Genomic DNA, 24,405 nt, shown 5'->3' with positions numbered 1-24,405 from the left:
TTTTTGTGTATATGTGGCTCTGATTGACAGTTTACAGTACAAATGTGGCTGCAAGCTAATAATATTCTTAAGAGCCAATGTGTTAATGCCAAGAGATTGTTAGTGACTGATTGTCAGCTGTCAGAATTGGTGGAGAAAGTTGAGAACAGAGAAAGGAGTGAAGATGTCAAACCCTGGACAGTGTTAAAAGTCATTTTATACCTTTAAAGATCTATTTCTCTATTGTTTTGAGTATTTCTGTGCCGGTGTTGTTATATAGACCTACTAAAAGTTTACATATAGTAACTTACTGCTATAGTGACTACAGTCCGATCAGCAAATGCAGTCATCACCACTTTCTGAAGAATATTTTCCTGTTGAATTTACCACAAAAGACATTTTAATACCAAATCAATATAATATATCACGTTATGTAAGTAAAATGTGTTGAGAATATTGCTTTTAAATGTTTAGCAAATGATATAAAATGTAACTGATGTAAATTTGTCTATTGCAAATGTCTAAGAAAATTTAATCTTTGGTAAACTCATAATTGTGAGATAAGAAGACATTATTGGGACATACAAGTTTGAAATTATTATATAGTAATTCACAATTATGAGATTCAAAGCTAAAACTATGAGATACTAAATCAGAATTAGGAAATTAATGTAAAAAATTATGACGAAAAACTTTGAGATGAAATGCCATAATAATATTAGAAATCCAAAAGCTTTGTCGTAATTATGGCTTTTTTATCTAAAAAGTAAATCTTTAAAGTAAATCTGACTTTTTATCTCAAAATTTCGACTTCTCTCATAATTATGGCATAGTATCTCATAATTTCAACCTTTTATGTCATAGTTATGATCTACCAAGTCCTGATTTTTCTCTTATGGAAAGGAAATGGTCTTCCATAGATGCAGATGTGGTTGTACCGTGGCCATGTCTATAGAAGCTGTCGCCTCATCCATAATTAGGATGCTGCTTTTGCGGACAAAGGCCCGGGCAAGACAGAAGAGCTGTCTTTGTCCCACGCTGAAGTTCTCCCCTCCTTCTGTCACCACAGCATCTGGGGAAAGACATACGTACAGCATGATGCTTTACAGCTGTTCAGATTTATAAAATATCACTTTTAAATAAAACGGAATGTTTCGGGTTATCATTAAAAGGTCAGAAAATTCCAGCATTTCATTGCAATAGAGAATTTCCACTTGGAGTCAAAATCATGAGGTAACTGACATTATGGTGTCCAACCAATCCTGATAATGGTTGAACAGTTGGAGAGTATCATTCTTACCCAATCCCCCTGGAAGTGCTTTCACCATATTCTTTAACTGGGCAATTTCAAGCGCTTCCCAAAGCCTGTCATCAGTGCAAGTGCACTCAGGGTCAAGATTTAACCTAAAAATGCACATGTGTAAACAAAAGCACACACACAAAGAATTAGCAGCCATTCAGATTACCAAAAAAAAAACTGCCATCATTTCTCAATGTCATCTTGTTAAAAACCAGTAAAAAGATGAAAGGAGAAGTTTAGCAGAATGTTCATTCTGCTCTGTCTTACAATGAAAGTAAAAGGAGAATGGGGATGTCAAGCACCATAATTTGAAAAAAAGCACCATAAAAGAATCATAAAAGTTGTCCATATGACTCATGTGCTACATTCAAGTCCTCTGAATAGTCACCTTAAGTCATATGATAATTTTGTTTAAGGAACATATTGATATTCAATAGTCAATGGTTATTGAGTGTCTTGTCACCAGTAACTGACTTTTTGACATTCAGTATTTAAAAAGATTGGTGTCAAAAATGTTTTGTTTTTTCTTTTATTCAACAGGGATACATTAAATTGATCAAAAGTTTACAGTAAAGATATTCATAATGTTACAAAATAATATTTCATATATAAATATTACAAATGTTGTTCTTTTGAACTTTATATTCAAAGAATCTTGAAAAAAAGGTATCATTGTTTCCACAAAAATGTAAAGTAGCACAGCTGTTTTCAATAGAAATGTTTCTTGCATACTAAATCAGCATTAGAATGATTTCTGAAAGATCATCTGACACCGAAGAAGACTGGAGTAATGGCTGCTGAAAATTCAGCTTTGCCTTCACAGAAATAAATAATATTTTAAAATATTTCACAATATTACTGTGTTATTGTAATTTTGACCAAGAAAAATAAATGTTTTGAAAAAAATCACCTTCATGTTTGTTTTATGGAAAAGAGCAGCTTGAACATTCTTCAAAATAACTATTTTCTTGTTCCACTTAAGAAAGATGTGGCACATCATTAGCTTGAAGAAATATGACAGAATTACAATTTTCAGATGGACTATCCCTTAATAACACACTCAAGGGTCACAGTGTTAAAGCTACCAATGACTATAAGATAATATTACATATTCACACCTGTTTTTAAAACAGTGGGAAATGGATTCTGGCTACAGCTTTTTCTTTTATGGCTGTACATTTTCCAAAATTAAAATCAAGGAAAGATTTGCTGTACTAATAACTTTTACGCTCCGTCCCCTGGGACCAATCATCCATTAGGCCTGATTTGTATAAACATCATCATGACAACAGCTTGCCCAAAACCATTCCCAGATGACTTGTGATGGTGGTTCAGTTTTATTTTATTTCTCATCCCTTGGAGGCCTCTTTAAACAAACCCCATATGCTCACTGTCTTCAGAAACAAACATGACACTTAGTCTCCGTGAGAAGTTTAACATATTGAACATCCAGTAAAATAAATACTTAACACTGTTGGAAAAGAAACATATAGAGGGAAAAAAATACTAAATAGATAAGAATGTATAGCTTATTCTGAGAACAGCAGATTTATGCAATGCCAATATATTGGAATGTCCCCTATTTGTTTTGTAAATGATCTGTGCTTATGCTGGACTTCTGATTAAAATGTCAGGCAGGAGTGTTTGGTCTTGGTCCTGGTCTTGTCAGTTTAGCCTCAGTGAGTGCATGTGAGGTGCATGTGAGCTACAAATGTACTTTTTGTCTGTTGAGGGAGCATGTTTGCTTGTTTATACCGAATGGAGCCGCTGAACAGCACTGGATCCTGTAGAATGATTGAAAGACGGGATCTCAGGGTTTGGAGTGGAAGCTTGCAGATGTCAATGCCATCAATAACAATCTTTCCTAATAATAAAAAAAAAGATTGTGACACACACTATTTTGAACAAGCTTTTATTTTTATATTTTCCATTTTTCTCTGTATTTCACTTGAAGTTTTGGTAATTTTGTTGCTTCTGTCATTTTTTTATGTTTAACCTTAATTTATTTTTATTTCAGTTAGTTGCCAAAGAAATCCAATTTCTCATTTTTGTTTGTTTTTAAGTTGAAGCTTTTCATCTAATATATATATATATATATATATATATATATATATATATATATATATATATATATATATATATATATATATATATATATATATATATATATATATATATATATACAAAACAGTATATTTATTGATTTGCTTTTTTTTAAACTAACTTTTAAATGTTTAACTAACAATATAAATGCTGGTTTATATTTATCTATATAATTTATTTTATTATATTCATAATTTATTTCAATTTATTTTTACTACTATTATTATTTAATTAATTTAGTTTTAGTTAACAACTGGTTTATGTTATATCTAGCTTATATTATTTGAGACACTACATTGAAATAATATTTTATTTCATTATTGATATTTTTTTTTATATATATATATATATAATTTATTTTTATTTTTTTTACAAAGATGTGATTTTAGCTAACAATAGCATCTTTGGTTTATATTTTATATTTAGCTGATATTCACTGCACTGAATATTAGATTTTTTTTATTTCCTTTTTTTAAACCATTTAAAAGGTGTTTAAAAATTGTGAGAAACATTTTTATAATCAGAATTCACATAAAACATGCACTTTCCATCATATATCAATTTAATGTCATAGACATGCATTAGTTACCCAGATATTTAAACTTTAAGATTTTTATTTAGTTCCTCACAAAATCTCAATCACATTAACATTTTTCATCTTTCCTTGAAGGATTGTTTTTATTAGTTTTGGGCATTCGGGTCAGTTTACAATGACTTTAATACATATTGGTCTGTAGTGGATATCAGGAGACCAAACACAGCTCTTAAGATTTTCATTTTAGCTTTATATGGACACAGTGAAGAGAGAGTCTGTGCACTTCTGATTTAAAACATCTCTTACAGCCTTGCTCATGTGTACAAAACTGCGTCACCTGTTTGATTTGGCTAAAGATTTATTTTGGCTAAGAGAAATATGTTAATGCTGCATGCTGGATAATATGATAAAACTCATGGAGAAAATAACTGTGATGTATTTCTGTTTGTCATAATACAAACAATACCCTTAAAATAACTATTTAGTTATAACTGTTATTTATAGCATTGCCTTCTACTTCTTTTTTTATTATGAAGAAAAAAAAATTTAGCATTCAAATGCATTAGTGAACATTGTACTAAATATATTGCATCATCAATAATGACAGTAAGACTCAACAGATATCTATGGTTTATGTCTAAATATAACATCATGGCTGCTTGTCAAATTGACAATAACCAGAAGTATAAGAATAAACAACACAGACAGAGAAATAAATGTTTCTAGGGTAAGCAGCTGAGGACGTTTAAAATAGCTTTATCAAAAATGTCCATGGCTTTTCTTTTATATTTTCCTAACAATTTTTTTCTTCTCTAGGGATCCACAAGCAGCGTCTCACCAGCAGTAAGCCTGACATACATCTGAGCGCTGTAATGCTCAGCGTAACATAAGATTTCATTAAATAGAGACTTGAAAGTGTCCTGGGAAGACCTACCGTCAAAAACATCCACCATGTTGAAAAAGGCCAGAGACAGCGAAGACTTTCCACTGCCTGTTCTACCACAGATGCCCACCTGGGACAGAAAGAATAAGACGTAAGCACTTGACACAGCCTGACATTTTCAGATTGCTTTTGTATAAACATGCTCAGGGCTGCTGTTCTCCTAAATTACACAAACTAGTGTGGACAGTTAAAGTTCCCATGTCACAATAAGAAGCCGTCTGTGCTGTCATGCTTGTATATTGAGAGCCAGGGGGTCTCCTAAAAACAAGACTAATAAAGATGCAAGTGGATGATGGACTTTTGCTACACTGTGTAGTTGATATTCAGGCAGAGATTAACTGTGGTTTCGCAGAGCACTGAAAAAATTAACACCACAGTGACAAAACCTCAACTGAGTGTTATGTGCTGCAACAGTTCGATCGGTATCAGGGCTGCCAAATGCTCAATGTCAGCTTCGGTTGAAGGTTGTGACATCTAGGACCTTATATTGATACTTTTAAGGGCAACGGACAACATACATTACAGCTTGAGGGTAATAATAATGTTTATTCATTGAAGTTTATTAATTGAATATAGTTTTCATGTTAATTTTTAGTTTAAATGTTAGTATTTATATAATGTACTTTTATCATTTTTATTCGTTTTTTTATATATATATATTTCTATTTAGCCTTCATTTATTTTATTTCAGTTTTAGCAGTTTTAGTTAAGTAGTTCAGCTTAAACATATTGATTTATATTTAGTTGCCAGTACAACATTTTTAATTTCTTTAAAAATAAGAAAAAAAATGTGGATAAAAAAAAAAAATTTTTTGGAAATTATTTTTCTGAGAGTGGCTTGTTGCGTACCTTCTGCCCAGGGTTAATGTGTGCATTGACGTGTTTGAGGACAGGTTTGAGCATGGTGTCATAACGGACACACAGATCTTGTATCTTGATCTCACCATGCTGTGGCCAGTCTTCCGGTACCTGTGAGACATCTGAAATTAAAGTAGTTTGATCGTTATTTTATATATTCAACAGCGAGACCAATATAGTCATGCTATAAGTTACAAGAGCAAAACTGACATTTCCGACTGGTCATGTGATCTCAACGTGATGCCATCATGAATGGCTACCACGCTCCTATAGAATAAGATAGCATTTCTGAGCCACTGATTGTGTCTGGAGGCATCATTTCATTTAAGTGCACATCATTTTAGAACTATTAATTTCTTTAGGCGCAAAAACTTTTTAAGTAGAAAAAAACGTACTGCCCCTTTAATCTTTAAAGCATGTTTTGCAAAAGAATTTCATTTAAAGAATGGTTAACTACAGAATGTTCTTTCCTGCCCAGTCAGTGGATTAAGTGCCGCCACACATGACTTTATCTGAGGAGAGTATAAAGTAGACATAACACTGATACATCAGTGGCAACAAAGAACCAGAGCACTGCAAGTGAGCACTTTAACAAGCTGCAATTAGCACAGCTATATATGGTGACCAAATGTCAGAGCTTAGTCTCATGCCTACTGCTATCCAGCTCAGTTTTCCATTATGCCACTGAGGAAATGGAGAATAAGCCATTTTTTGAGGCTAACAGTGGCACTAACAGGATAATGCAAAAACTTCTTTTTCTCAGGGCCTTCATCTCTTGAGGCAAGTTTAGATGTACTAAACGTCCCTTCGTGAAGCTCTCAGTGGTTTGTGTCAGGTCACTCTGTCCTAGTGCACTACAATGTGAGGAAACACACATGTAGCAGCTCTTTGGAAGCCAGAAAGCTGGAAATATGGGCTTCAATCTAGTAAATCTAAATCTTAATTTAGAGACAAATTAATACTCTGGATGATCATCGAAATATATGTATTCTTTATTATTATTATTAGAAAAGATACTAAAAGTGTCAGGGAAGGATTTATTACTCATGGATCCCTCATAGTTCTCAGATTCTGTGCTCAGGAAGCTGTTGACTTTCTTTACTGCAGCCATCTGGACCTCCAGGTCCGCCAGATTCCTCACCACCCAGTTCAGGTAGTTTGTCACCTTAACACAAAGCATGTTGAGGACTTTTAAGTGCTTTTAAATCACTGATGACCACTGCTTCATGCTAGAAATTCAATAAAGCTGTGTTTGAATGGATAACTCACAGTGAGGGCATATGTTAGACCAAGTCCAACCAGACCAGACTGAGATGAGGTCCAGATTGCTGCCACTGCTGCAGTGAGGACAATCACAGCACCCAGATAATCCTGAGAGGAAAATACAAATGCAATTATATAGGGATTTCAAGTTATCAAAGTTTTACTAGTTGATAATAATATTAATTAAATGTTACAATTATCTGTACCAATTTGGTTACTAAAATCATACTGTACATGCTTTTTTAAAGAAAAACTTAAGTATTAATATAAATATTATTGAATTCAATTTAAAAGAGTATCTCATGAGAAAAATTTTCTATCTATTTTAGTCCTTTAAGATAGTTCTTTCATTAAAATTTTAACAATGCAATCATACAAAAACATACACACACACAAAAAAAACATGAAGCTCGACCCCTAACCCTTAGCAGAGTGTAAGCATATTGTACAAAAACGTTCAAATTCTTGTTCAAATTCATATGAATTAGTCACTACTATGGTAAAATGTAAAATAATTATGAATTGCCATGAGATCGTGTTGATATTTCTACTACATTAAGTAAAAACAAGTAAAATTTGTTATATTTCAGTAAAGCTTTTTTGTGGTTATTTTAGTGTTCAGTTTCTAATTTCTCTCTTGTGTTTACTTTCACTCAATGTTATTTATTGTTTTATATAATTATAATTAATAGACCAGCAAGACTGTAATTTTGAACATTACATACACTACTCTTTATATTAACGTTGCATTTGAAAGTCAGATGATTTCTTAACTATTTCTACCACAGTATCATTTTGGTAAGAAAGTGCAAGTACTTTTTCCCCTAATATTGTTTCTTCAGATCCTCACATCTGAAATCCATTAAAACTCAAATTTACTCACAGTTCTGACCTCCAGCCACCGGTTGGCAGCAGAGAGAAACAGGTAGGCTGTGTTGTTGGTGTCCGTTAGCTCCAACATCCGCTGCTTAAAACGAGCCTCGTGCCTGGAAACAGAGACCTTTTACTTTGTGTCAAAACCATTTATTACGTGATACCGAACCATGACCAACTTGAGCTAACACAGCTGTGAAGGATGAGAACATTCAATTCATTCAAGTAAACACTCTGGAGACTTAATTCTGTTCTCACTCATATGCAACTGCTTAGTTCTGCATCCAGTCTTGGAAAATGGAGAGAAAGAGAAAGTGTGGTTCATGCAAACAGCCACGTTGCTTTCAGGAAACCCACAATTAACTGACCTGAATGCTCGAATGGTGGTGAGGCCCTCTGCAGTCTCAGAGAAATGACAGAGAAGAGGCAGCTGAGTGGAGTCATCGAGATCTTGCAGATCTCTGAAGGAGAAAAAGAGAAAGAGTCAATAGAGTCTGGTTCTGTATGGAATTACATTTAGTTCAATAATAATGAACGAAACTTTATAAAACTGAACGTAACTTTTTCAGAAACTATCAAACATATGCCTTTACAAAAGAGGAAAAACACAATGAAAATGAAAAAAAAATGAACTCCGTCGCACAAATGTAACAGGCTCTTCAAATATGCTTCATTTTTGTTAATGTTTTTCAAAGATTTGTTTTCGCTGATCGTGGATTCTGAATGCATTGCCACAGATTTCGCTTTTGCTTCGCAGTTTTTTGTTTGGAGTTTTGACACAAACCTCTCGTGGGGGCGGGGTTAACAGTGATCTACTCTGATTGGATAGCGAGCTTTTGATGGACAGGTGCTCTCTGACCAGGAAGTACAGACGTCACTCAGTGGCGCGCACCAAGCATATTGAAAGCTCTCGCGGTGATTAAATCTGGTCTCTACCCCAAAAAAATTTTTCACAGACAAAGTGAAAGACATTTATTTTAAGCTCATACACAGGTTCTAGCCTGTAAAGAAGTTTATACAAAGATTTAAATCTGACATTGATCTTACATGCTCTTTTTGTTCGAGTTCTGAAGAAACTGTACACTTATTTTGGTCATGTCACTGCACTCAGAAACTTTGAGATGACATTGGCGTGTTTGTCAAGATTTTGCCAGGCTTCTCAGTACATATGAAAAACATTATATTTGGGTATTAATGACTCTGACCCCACAAACAAAAATATCAGTTTTGTTATTAATTTAAATTTTTTTCCTAAACAAATTTCACATTCACAAATGCAAATTCTCCAACTGTAAACCTGTCTTCTCTGTTTATCTAAAAGAAACGGAAAACTATTTGAATGTAATCTCAGTATCTACTAATAAGAAAGCTATAAGGACTGTTAGAATTTGCTCCACCTTTGATCATGTGTAATTTAGTTTAGATTTTGGCCCTCTTTCCTTTAGATCTATTTTATTCTTTATTGTTTTTTTTGTGGTTGATATTGTGTGATGTATGTTTATACTTTTGTTCTCTGCATTAATAATAAAGAAAAAGAAAAAAAGCTGATTTGTATGCAATATGTCGTGCCTTGTATTACTAAATATGTAAATAATATTTGACCTTCGATCATCTCAGTTTGTAAAGATGAGCTCTCAGGAGGAGATACGGAGCGGCATCGTCTTCCTCCTCCGCTTGTTCTTCAAGGCAGCTTGAAGTAAGCTTGTGTTATTGAAGTAACCAATAACATCAATACATGTTTTTAATGTTACAGTGTGCAACAGTTGTTGCGGGTAATTATTGTCATTTAGTAACACAGGCTTACTTCAAGCTGCCTTGAAGGACAAGAGCTCATCTTTACAGACTGAGACGAAGGTCAAATATTATTTACATATTTAGTAATAAAAATCACCGTGAGAGCTTTCCAATATGGGCGCCACTCTCTGGTGACACTCACTCAGAGGCGCCTGTACTTCCTGGTCAGAGAGCACCTGTCCATCAAAAGCTCACTATCCAATCAGAGTAGATCACTGTTAACCCCGCCCCCACGAGAGGTTTGTGTCAAAATTCCAAACAAAAAACTGCGAAGCAAAAGCGAAATCTGTGGCAATGCATTCAGAATCCATGATCAGTGAAAACGAATCTTTGAAAAACATTACCAAAAATGAAGCATATTTGAAGAGCCTGTTACATTTGTGCAACTGTGTTAATTTTTTTCATTTTCATTGTGTTTTTCTTCTTTTTTAAGATTATCAGATTATCAAAAAAGAAAAGAAAAGTGGTGACTTGATTCTTTTTATCAGTTCTTGATTGGACATTGCACTCAAAAATGAATGCTGGCTTATAGTCGATTGTAAGAAAGTTTTAATTCAAGAAAACTAATCGATTAGAGAAGTCCAGCATATGTCACCAGAGGGAAAGTCTAACATTTTCACCAGAAGATCAAGAGATGACATCTTTATTAAACATTATGAAGTAAAAAACATTAACTTAATTCAAGTTATTTTGACATGTATAAGTAAAGTTGGGCTTACTTAGTACAGTTAAAATAATCCTATACAAAGTACTTTAGTAGAGATAACATTTCCAATGTGAAATCCATAATTGAATCATGTTTAGCCAAAGAGTGCATTCACCCTTCAGTGAACTACTTACTTGGAAGCAACCCGAAAGTACTTCTGAATGAAGTAGAAGGCCACCATGAGGGGCACCAGTGCAATAAGGAAAGCAGGGGTGACAAAAGCAATGACTCCGATTGCTGAGAGACATAGCAGAATGGAGCGAGTGAGAGACTCCAGTGTCTGGGGAATGTGCTGTGGATAGAGAGCGAAAAAGACGCACATTAGCACACACACGCCAGATTCTTTATCTCATTAATATGATAACGTTGACTGCTGCAGCACTGAGGTCACATGTTTGTGTGGAAACCCAAGGCTGCTCATCTCAGCGGGAAGCAATGTACTTGGCACTTGAATCAAACAGGGCTTTCTCTCACCTGATCGATGATGTTGGTGTCCGCTGAGAAACGGTTCAGGATTTGTCCAAGTGGGGTGACATCAAAGAATCTAACAATGATGCAAAAGGACATTTTATAATGATGTTCCTTGTTGAATCGATATCACACTGTCTCTACTCTGCTTTCAAATAACTGTAGCTTTCATAATAATATGTACCTGATGGGAGCGTGAATGATCTTGTTGAGGAGGTTGTGATGAAGGTTTGTAGCTGCAGCCACTCCTAGAAACTCCACGGTTAGGGAAGTGATAAGACAAAGTGCTATCGCAGCTCCACACAGGATAATAAACACTGGCACGTAGGAGCGATGCTGTAAAACACCCAAAGAGCTCCACTTCAGAATAACTATAATGTACAATATTAAAGACAACATTTGAAAGAGGAAAAGGCAGTGATGTCACCTCAGCGATCTGAGTGTCATCATTCTTTGTGTAATTGGTTGCATTGACAAATGGATCGGCGAGACTTTGGTTATGTGGGTTTGAGGATGTCCAAGCTGCTAGCCAATAGTCGATGGCCACCATAACCGAGTGCTTGGCCAGCTTTGACGACACCATCAGGAAGACCATGAGGAAGCCACCTGAGGAAAGGTAACGGCAGCACATCTTCCATGGGATCTTAGAACGGCGGCTGGTGGTCATGGACATGTTGTCATCGTCATCCTCCTCCACCTCCTCCTCTATGAAAAGGATGTTCAAGATAAATATATATATATATATATATAAAAAAGAGGAGATGTAGGGCTGAAACTTTGATGAACAATTACCTTCATCCTCATCGTCAGTCTGGCTCTTTGCCTCTCTGGAATAGAAAGCTCTCCTCAAAGTCTTCCTCTCCAGAATGGTCTGACTCTCCATTTCAGTCTCCTAAAACAAAGCAACAGAAACATTTTTGTTTTGTTTTAAGCCTGGAATGCACTACACAACTTTTGCCCAGTTTTTTGACAAGTCAATGATAGTTGCCATAAGTCATAGCCAGTCTACAGATTTTGGGTGGTCAGAAGAAATGCATAACATATGATTGTTCTCTTTAACTATTCAAGACTTGGAAAATATGTTATGCCTAGTGTTTTAAAAACTTGAAAGTGAGCTGGGATTTAAAGCAGAAAGACCTTTTCAAGCTCCTGGTCTTGTCTGTTCATCAGGGTCTTCCAGTGCTCATAGAGTTCCACATCATGAGTCTGGATGTCCTTTAAGGTCCCCTCTCTCAGCACTGAACCGTCCTTCATGGCTATTATCTACCACCCAGTGAAATTAAGACAAAGTCAAAAGCCATTCGTTTTTGATTATTTTCAAATGATGTATCTTTAATTACTCAAAACATTCCCTTTTTCAGAGTATCATGAAGAACTAGCCTTAAAATGTCAAAGAAACCACAGTAGTTACCCAGTCAGCATGGATGAGGTACTGCAGCTTATGAGTGACCAAGACCACTGTCCGTTTGTCATCCTGAAGGAACTTCAGTATCCCCTCCTGCATCAGATGATCACTGAGGTGGATGTCCAGGGCAGAGAACGGGTCATCCTATAGGTAAGCAAACCCAAAACTAGAGTGACTCTTATTAAAAGAAACATTTTTATTTAGTGTGAAGAACATCTAAAGAATAATCGTTTTAACTATAAAGAAGATTTTTGTGCAACGGATGTTAAAGGTTCTTAATGATACCGACCTTTATTTTTAAGAGTGTTAATACAAAAGAAATTACCATTTCAATTCAGAAAGCTGTTCAGCGGCAGAGAATAACTATTTCAATAGAAATGCACTTTAAATGTGCTTAAATCACTTCTTGACTGACCCGAAAAGACATTGAATCAACTCTGTTGACTTTCTAGGATGTCAGACATAATGTCACTCCAAGCAATGGTAACTGGAATGAGGTGAATTCATGATCCTGTCCAGAAGGGTGTGTGTTTATGTACAATAATCCAATAACAGCCCTTACACGTCACTGTGTTTTCTGCTATCACTGCCACAACTTACCCTGTGCTACCATGTTTAGTCAAGAAATCTCTTCTGGGCAGACAAATTTAATTAAAACTGGTGTCATTCATAATACTCAAACGTGTGGTATATCACTTGTACAGGGAGGAGGTGAGATACTATCATGGAGTTATTTGTATTGGAAAACTTGGTTCCTACCAGGAAAACAATGTTGGTGTTCTGATATAGAGCTCTGGCCACACAGATCCGTTGTCGCTGACCACCACTGAGATTAATTCCCTGTAGGATTACAACACGCCAACACCACTTAAACACTTTTGATTCTGATGACATAATGTAAACGTCATGGTAGTCTCGATTACAGCTCTTTATTTGATTAGAATCACAGCAGCTGAGGTCAGAGAGCTGGTCTCAAGCCCAGACACAGTGCACTGTCCTTTCTTACCCGTTCTCCGATTTCAGTCTGGTCTCCAAAAGGAAGGAGGTCGATATCTGGTTGAAGCGAGCAGGCATCAATCACAGCTTTGTATCTGTTCAGCATATTGAGAGTTTAAAAACATAAGAATATTTTTATCAGTATTAATATTTTTAATACTGATAAAAATATATATTTTTATATATTAATATATATATATATATTATATTTTTATTATTTTTAGTTTTATCATAGTAGCGATCTATCCTTGAACATTGTAAAAAATATTAAACCAACAAAACTTGGAAATGTGGTGCAAGCGCTGACAGATTTAAAATCAAAGGGGTGTTAAAGCCGTAATGACAAGTTCACAGCACTTTTTCAATCATATTGACCTTAGTCAGTGCAGTCTCCAATTTCATTTCCACAATATGAAATACTTCAAGTAAAAAGGTATATTCAATGACTAAAAAAATAAGAATATGCCTTTAATTTATCTATTGAGATATCCTTAAATGTGCGAATTCTCTAACAGAATGCCAAAAAATGTGCAACATTAAAACATTGCAGAAAGGTTAAAGGAATGTAAGCTCAACTGTCATGCACAAACTAAAACATATTCTATTGAGGCAATTTAATTATTTATTTAATTAATGATCTCATATGGGCTAAGTTTCATCATTTCAAGTTATAATTTGGTTTATGATACAATGTCCTTTTTTTAAAGAAAAAATGTGTATCGATCAGTTGTCACAATGCAGGAACATTCTTTAAGAAAGTAAATAATGCCAGTTTTGATATTATGTTGGCTTTATGATGAACAAATTTAAAAAATCTGAAACTAATAAAATCAAGTAAAAAAAAAGATGTCAAAAAGAAAGATGCTGTTCTAATAAATGGAGATTAAATAAAGATTTAAACGAAGATCTAAAGTACTAGGTATATGTTCCTGAGTGGAAAGGGGTAGTGATGAGAAAAAAATTATAAAAGTCTTAATTTTATCAATTTTATCCAAAATAGTTATGTAACATTAGAGCATGAATGCAAATTTTGGGGGTAATTAAAAAAAAAGTGCACCAGTGATTCATTCACAATAAGACCAGGAATATGCATAAATTGCACAAGGAATTATGCCTTGAAGTAAATGGGGTCAATTTTGATTTTATGTTGACTTTAAAAATTAGAAATGAGAGTTGACCCATGACAGAAAAAAACGAATAATTGTGACAAATTAAATAGATGAAAAAGATGTTCTAAAATGATAGCATTTTCTACAGTGAAGTTTGAGATATTTTTAACCTTACCTCTGTTTATTGAAAGGACTTCCAAACGTGATGTTTTCCTCTACAGTGGCGTTGAGCAGCCATGACTTCTGCGCTGCATAGGCCACAGAGTACCTGTTTTTACTGAGCCATGACAGAATGAGAAACAGAATAAAAGGAAACAGTTGATAAACTGGAAATGTGGAAAAACATACTCAGCGTGCCATCAAACCAAGCACTAATAGTTCTGATATGAAATGAAGGGGAAAAAACCTTGTTAATGATTAGATTAAAGCTACAGATGAAAGAAATGCAGGGAGCCCTTCACTGTGAGAGCTGATTGGTGTCTTTACAACATTTTCTCCTGCCCATTCTTATTCATAGACCGCTATAATTAAGCCATTTCTAGGTTCAGTTCTGCAAAAAATTAGATTTTAAATGTTGGCCCAATATGGCAAGTTCCGGCACAACCAATGAAATCAATGAAAATGGCTACAAAACCCCAACAATAAACTGGATGATATTGAGGACGACTTTCTCTTGTCTGTTTTGCTTTCCATTGGAGGGGACTGGCTGTAACAAAACCAAATATTGTTTGAAATCAATATCAGTACAAAAATAAAACCCAGTTTGTCCAAGAGAGGTGAAGACTCCCAGCATTTGTACTCACTTTGCACTGCACATCACACAAAAATAAACATTGCGACCCATTATATTTAAGCCAGATAAATTTAAAGGGATAAAATATATTGGTAGATGAATGCATGGGGTGGGGTGTGGCGAGGGGGGATGGGTGACGCCACATCTGCTGAAAGGGTTCGCAAACGGGTACCTCGGTTCTTCGTGAGACAGGCCGGTGTCTTGCCCGCTGTAAGTCGGGTACATTTCAACACGTTATAGCTTAGAACAGTAAAACGGTTCTAGTTAGCAGCTAGCAAGCCAGTAATCTTGTTACCATGTTACAAAATGTCCTCAATGTTGGTTTATAGGTCATTGTTTTGTGGCTGTGTAGCATGTAAGCATGTGAAGACCCCCGGTAAAATACCTTATGCTCCCATCGTAGAGTACCTCATAATCAGGCAGCCTGATTGTGCACACCATTGGTGAAGAGGACACAGAAACACACACATACACGTGACTAGAGTTAGTGAGTGCATCAGGATGTGTGCTGTTCTATAAAAACAATAACATACTCTCCTCATGAGGTGAAGAGTTATAGTTTGAGCAATACATCCTCTCCAGAAACTGGTTTAGTGATATATAAGAAGCATTTTGTTTTAGCTGGAGAGTAATGTCATTGTCCTTAGAGAACTTAAACTGGAAAACGCAGACCAACTTTCATTGCACTGTTCGCAAACACCGTAGTCCCTGACAAACTGAGACTGAATTTACAAGTTATCAAAACACAGTTCAACTCAATATTGCGAACTGTCTTAAATTAGTTTTTATTAATGTGAACTGAATGCAAATATTAACTTATTATAGTGGCCCGGAATAGTATTTGGGAACAAATGGTTTTTGTCTATACAATGAAAGTCAGTGGGGTCCAAAGCTACACTGGGCCCTCTTTCATTGCATGTACAAAAAACGCTAAACATTTTTAGTGAAATACAACACAAAAATTTGATATAGGATTTAATTTGAAACATTTTTCACTTAGAAATTGCTATGTGACATTTAGAAAAGTAAAAATACTTTTGTGTGTGTGTGCGAAACATACTATGATAATCTTTGTTTTATTTACTGTATCATCTTTTGTGTTCCCAAGAAAAAATAAATAAAATAAAAATTATGGAACAACATAAGGGTGAATGACAGATTTAAATATACATCAGGGGCGGACTGGCCATCTGGAGCACCGGGACTTTTCCCGGTGGGCCGCTAGCCAATGTGGGCCGGCCCACCCGGTACACAAAAATAAATATATATATATATATATATAAATATATTTATTTATTTATTTTTTTTTTTTTTTTTAATTGACGGAAATCATAATATTACATCTCTTTTCTACGCAAATGGATGAGTGAGTCGATCGCGCAGCCAACAAGCGCGTTTTCGTCTAATTTAGAGAGAGACAGATTCATCTGGTACAGCGAATTTCTCTGAGCAGCAGGCCACTGTATACGTTCACTTAAAACATAACCGACTGTGTTTACGAAAATACTTGAAGAGACAATTATTTTGAAATAATTGTGTGTGTATTTGTTCATTCAGAAGTTACGATACCCAAAAGATGAATTAATTCTTTGTACGCGCATTGTCTGAAATGCTGCTCACAGCGCGTGCTTTGAACGAGTGCGCCCAAGCTTCGAACGGGCGCAAATTGTTTAAAAAAGTTGAATCAGCAAGATTTAGAAACAAGTGAAAACGATCAACTACGATAACATTTCACCCCTCCAAGCGAGTGAACAACGCGAATTTTAAATCGCTATTCACGATAGCCCGTCGGGAAGAGCAGTGATACATTTTGGAGCCAGACTGCAAAACACAATAGCCCCGGGACGTCGGGCTAGCGATTTTGCGAGCCCTGCACCTCAGATCTATCCAGTTTGTGAACCACGGGTTTCCACAATGTTTTCGTTAAACAAAATAAATGATTATTTTAAAAGATTTACTCAAGAGAATAATCTGTTCACGAATCGGATCATGAACTTATATTACCGCATATTCATGCATCTGTTAACTGAATGCAAAGTGTGAGTTCTAGGAGAATGTTTGTCTCGTGATGAACATGTATCGCTCACTAGGAGTCGCTAAATGAACAGCTGCAGCACGCAGGTTATCTTTTTTTTTTTTTTTCAATGGAGGATCAGTTGCCCTATTGGTTAAAATCCCCAAACAGTATACTTAAATATCAAATAAATAAATTACATCAAAACAGAGGCGTTTGCGTTTTGATGTGGTGGGCTGCTGTGGGCCAGAAAGTCCAGGGCCACTTTTTGGTCCCAGTCCGCCCCTGATATACATCCTGATTTTTTTTTATGTGTTTTAGCATGTTAATTCAAACGTAAATTTAAAAAGTCCGTTTTGAAAAAGGACAACAAATGAAAAACCATTTAGATGGTTTAGTGCAGTTATAATGCAGTTAACACTTTTAAATGTGACTCAAGTAAACACTATTTTGGATCCACTGTATATACATTTTAAGGACTTGGACTTTCTTTAATCGCTGGATTATAGGAACCATGTAGATCTGCTTGGCTTTGCATACAAATGCTAATCAGAGACCATCTCCAGCATGGAGATGGAGAGATTCACAGAAAGAAAAGCATTTCATTTGTGTGGTGATAACAGATGACAGAATGACATGAGGGAAAAAAAGAGAGAAGAAATCAGAGAGCAGTGTAATGAATGGAGTATGACAAACACACACACACACACACCCAAGGAGTAAGACGGCCCTCACACACATGGTCTATGTATGCACACAGTGGTACATACATCATAATAATAGCGGATGCAGTGGACAGTGGGCTATTTATGTTAATGTGTGTTTGTACAGATGAAGACTTTGATTAGCATCTGATGGATCTGGCATGCATATGTACTCCCCTGTTTTCTACTACATCAATGCAAACATTGAACTGCTTTAGAGGACAGTATGTAGGCAAATGTGTCAGTTCTCACTTGCTCCAGTAGACTTTCCCACCGGTCGTCTGCATCTCCCCGAGCATGGCCAATAACAGGGATGATTTCCCACAACCCACCTGGCCCACAATCATGGTCAGCTGACCTGAAGAGGGAAACAAGGTGAAGATTAATCATAGTTCTCTTACGAGAGCTCTCTCGTACTGCGTCTTAGCTAAGACGCTATGGGAAAAGTCTCTTTTCACGAAATACTGAAGCAAAAAATTATCCTTAATTTTGTATTTTTGTAACGCGCATTTGCAGCAGTACACAGCCATAGGCGAGACGGCTCGTTCGCTCATTGGCTTGTTCTGCGGCAACTGCACAGCCTATCGAGCGCGGGCTGATGCAACATCAGACCAATAAGGGCGCTTCGCACCCTTCTTGCCACTTCCCGCCGAAACGGGTGTGGCCCAACCTATAAAAGGAGCTCGAAAAGACTGACTCACCTGATTTTTCATCTCTTCAGCGAAGCTCTCGCATTGCTGGATCACGGAGGAAGCAAGCGCCGTCTGAGAAAGCACATCAGCAGGACGAGCCATTCTGAAGCTGCTGGGATCGCCGCCTTCCACTGCCGTTCCTGCTGCGCTATCCGGCGCCTATATCCTTTCAATTCTGTTATATCCAAGCTGTTCTTTATGTGTGTGTGTGTGTGTGTTCGCCCTGTGACACACACTCATAAAAGAGCTCGCGTCTTTTTTAAGATGCCTTCCTGCGGCTCGTCAGAGCCCCACTCAGCGAGTGAGACCGGTAGGTCATCTGTGTCTCCTGCCTGGGTGAAGATCATGCAGCGCTCGCGCTCGCTGACGGCGGATGCCCCCACTGCGAGCTGTTGCCATGGTGACTCTGAGGACTCGCCTGGCCTTTTTCTCTGAGCCTGCATTCTCCGCTGCGCTGAGGCGCCGTAAAAGCATCGCTTCCAGCGGATTCCGGAACCGTCTTCAGCTCAACCGAGCTCGCCGGTTCGCCCTGCTTCACCGCCCCCCCCTGCATCGCTTCCCGGTGGGCAGCGCCCGCTGTTTGCCGGCGCGTCGTCCGAGGAAGTCGATTTCAGGCCCGCGTCGGGGGAAGAGGACACGCGCTCTCTGCTAGCTTCGTTCGTCTGTCTCACTAGCATTCTCCACACTGATGATGCTAAAAACAGGTACTACCACTCACTTCCGCCGGTGAAACAGGCGATAGCGACGCACCTTTGTCCGCCCTCTGCTGGACGGCGGCAAAAGCAGTGTTGCCATCTAAAGCCATCTAAAGCCTGCTGTGTGATGCTGCGTCGGCACTACTAACGATGGCGGCTTCATCGAAGCGCAGGTGTACGAGTTCCGCTGTGGCCGAGCTCTCACCCAAGCGCGCCGCTGTTTCAGTTCCAGGAATTGTGACTGTCTCAGCGTTTTCTGCAATGCGCAAGCCTGCACAGTTGCCCGCTTGCCTGCACACAAAAGCCGTTATCACAACAGCTTCAGCAACGCAGCTCGAGACCCCCGTTCTCGCTCTACCGGCCGTTGCCCCGCGCCGCGGGGACCGCGGCAGAGGATTACGGTGAGGCCGGGAGCCCCGAAGCCATCCTAGGAAAGCCATCTACGCATGCTGCATGACGCTGCGTCGGCACTACACACGATGGCTGCTTCATCGAAGCGCCGGTGTACGAGTTCCGCTGTGGCCGGGCTCTCACCTAAGCGCGCCGCTGTTTCAGTTCCAAAGATTGTGACTGTTTCAGCGTTTTTTGCAATGCACAAGCCTGTACGGTTGCTCGCTTGCCTGCACACGAAAACCGTTATCACGGCTACCCAGATATTTCCCGAAAAAGGTGTAATTTCTGGTGTCCCGGCCACGGCCGATGGTGCTATAAATGTAGTGACGATGCCCACTGATCAGTGCCCATCTCCACATATAAGCACAGCCCTTCACACAGGGCTCGCGCCCATAAAAGCGACTCAAGTCGATCACGCGCACTACATAGTAGACGTGCCCACTCCTCAGTGCCCACAATCACTATGTCACACACGTCATGTGGTTTCTGTAAAAACGAAACCCGTGCACGTTCGTCCGGCCACGGCCGATGGTGCTATAAATGCAGTGACGATGCCCACTCCTCAGTGTCCATCTCCACATGTAAGCACAGCCCTGCACACAAGGCTCGCGCACTTAAGATCGACACAGATCGGTCGAGCGCGCCGCATAGTAAACGTGCCCACTCCCCAGTGCCCACATACACTATGTCACATACGGCGCGTGGCTTCTGTAAAAACGAGGCCCGTGCACGTACGCTCTGCACAGGCAGACAGCGAGTTGAAAGTGGTAAATGTGCACATATGCAGCCCACAGTTACTCGCAGACCACACGGGACCTGCTCAGCCTTCCCCCAGTCGGTTAAGCGCCGGGACGGGGTCGAGGAGGAGCGATCTGCCCGCTGTGATCAGCGCGCTCCCCGCCTCAAATGCGCAGCACACCCGAGCGCCGCCGTTGCCCGGTCAACAGAGCGCGCTTCGCATCCAGCCCTTAGCCATTCATGCAGATGCATGGTCAGCGCTTCCAGGGGTTTCGGATTGGGTGCTAGGCATTATAAAGAGAGGCTACTCGCTACAGTTTTTTTCGACGCCCTCCGCGCTTTTCAGCGCGCGTCGAAACTACGGTCAAAACAGAAGTAGCACACATACTTCGGGCCGAAATATCAAAACTGTTGAGCAAAGGGGCTGTAGAGCCTGTGTCTCAAGCTCAAAGCGAGGGGGGGGGCTGTAAAGCAGATACTTTCTGGTGCCCAAGAGAGACGGGGGTCTCAGGCCCATACTGGATCTAAGACAGCTGAACAAGGCATTGATGAAACGCAGTTTCAAAATGCTTACGACCAGGAAACTCCTTGCGCAGATTCGCAGAGGGGACTGGTTCATGTCAATAGATCTGAGGGACGCGTATTTTCAAATACGGATAGCGTCAAACCACAGGTGATATTTGAGATTCGCCTTCGAGGGCCAGGCATACCAGTTTACAGTCCTCCGTGGCTCCTCGTACGTTTACGAGGTGCATGGATGCAGCGCTCGCTCCTCTCAGACTCAGAGGCATACAAGTGCTGAATTATTTGGACGACTGGCTGGTTCTGGCCCGATCACGAGCGGATCTCGTGGACCACAGGGCCGTTTTACTCGATCACCTCGAGAAGCTCGGCCTCAGTGTCAATTGGGCGAAGAGTTCGCTGAACCCCAGTCAGACGATCCTGTTTCTGGGTATAGTTCTGAACTCGTGTTCCATGACGGCGCGGCTGTCACCACAGCGCGCGATGGGCATTCAGCGCGCAGTGAGTTCTTTCCACTGCGGTGCGACCGTGTCGCTCAAACACTGTCAAAAGATGCTGGGTCTCATGGCCTCAGCATCTCCGGTTCTGCGGCTGGGCCTGCTGCGCATGCGCCCCCTGCAGTTCTGGCTGAAGGCTCGGGTGCCGCGAAGAGCGTGGGCGTCTGGCCGGCTGCATTTCATGGTCGATCAGAGCTGTGTTGCGGCTCTAGCACCTTGGACAGCGAACGGCTGGTACCGATCAGGTGTAAGCCTGGGGACTTCCCCGAGTGTGAAAATGGTGTCGACGGACGCCTCCACTTCGGGATGGGGAGCGCTGCTCGAAGGCAGACCGTCCTTTGGCCTGTGGTCAGAACGGGAAAAGCTCCATCATATCAACTGCCTGGAAATGCTGGCAGTGGAGAACGCGCTGATGCGCTTTTGTCCCCATATCAAGGATCACCACGTCGTAGTCCGTGCGGACAACATGTCCGTGGTGTCCTACATAAATCGCCAGGGCGGTCTCGGGTCCCGAAACCTGTGCAGGCTGACGGAACGCCTCCTGGTTTGGGCTCAGCGCAACGTGCGCTCGCTGAGAGCAGTGCATGTGCCTGGACTGCAGAATCTTGGTCCAGACAGGGTGTCCAGAGGCAATGTTCCTACGGGTGAATGGTCTCTACACCCGCAAACAGTCCGGCTGTTGTGGGAGAGATTTGGCATGGCGGAGGTGGACCTCTTTGCGTCCCACGAAAACGCTCACTGCCCCGCGTTCTTTTCCAAGAACGAAAGCGCGCTGTCACAGAGATGGCCGTGCTGCCCGCTTTATGCGTTCCCTCCCGTCTCCCTCCTTCCGCAGGTGATAGAACGGGTGAGAGAAACGAGATGTTCGATACTGCTTGTAGCACCTCTTTGGCAGAACCAACCATGGTTCCCAGATTTGATGCAGTTAGCAGATGTCGCCCCGTGGCCGGTACCGTTGAGGAGGGACCTCCTCTCGCAGGCCAGGGGCTCGATTTGGCATCCTCAACCGGAATTGTGGTCCCTCCATGTGTGGGCGCTCAACGGTTACCCGCTGATCTCGCAGTGGGAGTGCTAAATACCATCACTCAGGCTAGAGCTCCGTCGACACGACGTCTGTATGCCTCGAAGTGGTCGGTGTTCTCCAGCTGGTGCACAGCTCGAGGTTATTCACCCCTTAGTTGTGAGGTGACGGAGGTCCTCTCCTTCCTACAGAAGCTGTTGGATAAGGGCAGAGCCCCATCCACGCTTAAAGTTTATGTGGCGGCCATCGCGGTGTTTTCTGAAACGGCGTCCGGTCAGTCAATAGGAAGGAACGATTTAGTCATCCGGTTCCTCAGAGGAGCTAGGAGGCTGAATCCTCCCAGACCTCCGTCAGTCCCTATGTGGGACATCGCGGCGGTTTTGGAGGCCATGAAGGGTCCCCCTTTTGAGCCTATCCAATCGGTTAGCCTTCAGCATCTGTCGCTCAAGACAGTATTCTTGTTGGCTCTCGCTTCTGTGAAGCGTGTGGGTGATTTGCACGCGCTCTCGGTGAGCCTGTCGTGCTTGGAGTTTGGGCCCAATGACTCAAGGGTCATACTCAAACCTAGGCACGGTTATGTGCCAAAAATCCCTCAACACACCGTTTCGGGCTCAGGTTATCGCCCTGTCTGCCCTGCCGGTGTCAGGGGAGGATGGAGACTCAAGTCTTCTTTGCCCTGTCAGGGTTTTAAGAGCTTATGTGTCTTGCTCTGCTGCCTTTCGGCAGACGGAGCAGCTGTTTGTCTCATTCGGTGGACATTCCAAGGGAATGGCTGTTTCGAGACAGACTCTATCCAGATGGATAGTTGACGCCATAGCGTTAGCTTACGCTTCCAGGGGCCTTCAGTGCCCGTTGGGCGTCAGAACACACTCCACAAGAGGCGTCGCCTCGTCGTGGGCGTGGTCTACTGGGATCTCCTTGCAGGATATATGTATGGCGGCAGGTTGGGCCTCGCCGTCTACATTTATCAGGTTCTATAACCTGGAGGTCCCCGCCTTGCAAGCAAGGCTGTTGTCGGTATAGTCGAATCAGGGCCCTGAGGGGAATTCTGAGTTCACGAGCGCTATGCGCTGCCGACTGTTATATGGGCAGTATTGCGTAAGACCCGCATTGCCACATTGGTCAGGCCTTGCCTCGGCTGTGTGATGTCATATTGCCGCATCTACAGATGCTGCTAGATATAGGACGGAGGGCTTTTTCCCTTTTCTGTCCTGGACTCTCTGTGAGTCCCTCAGGTTACTGTGCACTGTAAATCCTGGGCGTTGCTTCAGGTTTATTGGTGTGTGATCCCTGCGCGCACAGCGTTTTACATTGGGTTCCCGTAGCGTCTTAGCTAAGACGCAGTACGAGAGAGCTCTCGTAAGAGAACGTACTCGGTTACTAAACGTAACCTCGGTTCTCTCTAGAAGAGCGAACGAGTACTGCATTCTCTGCCGTGCGCACGATTCACTCTGGTTCGCTTCGGCGATGAAATAAATCAGGTGAGTCAGCCTTTTCGAGCTCCTTTTATAGGTTGGGCCACACCCGTTTCGGCAGGAAGTGGCAAGAAGGGCGCGCTCGATAGGCTGTGCAGTTGCCGCAGAACAAGCCAATGAGCGAACGAGCCGTCTCGCCTATGGCTGTGTACTGCTGCAAATGCGCTTTACAAAAATACAAAATTAAGGATAATTTTTTGCTTCAGTATTTCGTGAAAAGAGACTTTTAGCGTATTAGCTAAGACGCAGTACTCATTCGCTCTTCTAGAGAGAACCGAGGTTACGTTTAGTAACCGAGTATGTTTTACATGAACAGGTTTTGCCCCCTATGGACAGGTTTAAGTACTGTTCACTGTCAGCAGAACAAGGGAAAAATTACAGCAGGCAGTAGTTTTGCCAATCCCTTTAGTTGGAAACAGCTAGTTAGTGTTCAGTGTACTAATTTAACGAGGCTGTCAAACCACTAAACCAGAACAGTAAACCTAAACCAAGACAATAGCTATTAAGAATTAATAATTTCAGCTTTTTT

General features: G+C 40.4%; 1 protein-coding gene across 6 annotated transcripts in view; it reads right to left on the bottom strand.

Annotated features, from left to right (window-relative positions):
• The window catches only part of LOC132098889 (ATP-binding cassette sub-family C member 9-like), a 46,352-nt gene that overhangs the window by 2,278 nt on the left and 19,669 nt on the right, over positions 1-24,405 (bottom strand). For 3 of the 6 annotated variants that reach the window (XM_059505157.1, XM_059505161.1, XM_059505158.1), the window contains exons 18-39: positions 18,096-18,201; positions 15,511-15,549; positions 14,508-14,609; positions 13,234-13,318; positions 12,987-13,067; positions 12,234-12,371; positions 11,960-12,085; positions 11,615-11,714; positions 11,250-11,527; positions 11,007-11,158; positions 10,829-10,898; positions 10,489-10,646; positions 8,223-8,315; positions 7,865-7,967; positions 6,988-7,089; positions 6,763-6,883; positions 5,710-5,840; positions 4,852-4,930; positions 3,035-3,143; positions 1,280-1,383; positions 918-1,051; positions 291-353 (exon numbers count right to left, since the gene is read on the bottom strand). In XM_059505157.1, the coding sequence (XP_059361140.1) occupies positions 291-353; positions 918-1,051; positions 1,280-1,383; positions 3,035-3,143; positions 4,852-4,930; positions 5,710-5,840; positions 6,763-6,883; positions 6,988-7,089; positions 7,865-7,967; positions 8,223-8,315; positions 10,489-10,646; positions 10,829-10,898; positions 11,007-11,158; positions 11,250-11,527; positions 11,615-11,714; positions 11,960-12,085; positions 12,234-12,371; positions 12,987-13,067; positions 13,234-13,318; positions 14,508-14,609; positions 15,511-15,549; positions 18,096-18,201 (2,474 nt within the window). Of the gene's footprint in view, positions 1-290; positions 354-917; positions 1,052-1,279; positions 1,384-3,034; positions 3,144-4,851; positions 4,931-5,709; positions 5,841-6,762; positions 6,884-6,987; positions 7,090-7,864; positions 7,968-8,222; positions 8,316-10,488; positions 10,647-10,828; positions 10,899-11,006; positions 11,159-11,249; positions 11,528-11,614; positions 11,715-11,959; positions 12,086-12,233; positions 12,372-12,986; positions 13,068-13,233; positions 13,319-14,507; positions 14,610-15,297; positions 15,334-15,510; positions 15,550-18,095; positions 18,202-24,405 lie in introns of all 6 variants that reach the window. The other 3 variants (XM_059505159.1, XM_059505160.1, XM_059505156.1) reach the window with 2 other exon arrangements.

The sequence above is a fragment of the Carassius carassius genome, chromosome 22, assembly GCF_963082965.1.
Source record: "Carassius carassius chromosome 22, fCarCar2.1, whole genome shotgun sequence".
Lineage (NCBI taxonomy): Eukaryota > Metazoa > Chordata > Actinopteri > Cypriniformes > Cyprinidae > Carassius > Carassius carassius.
This window is presented reverse-complemented; position numbering and strand designations above follow the sequence as displayed.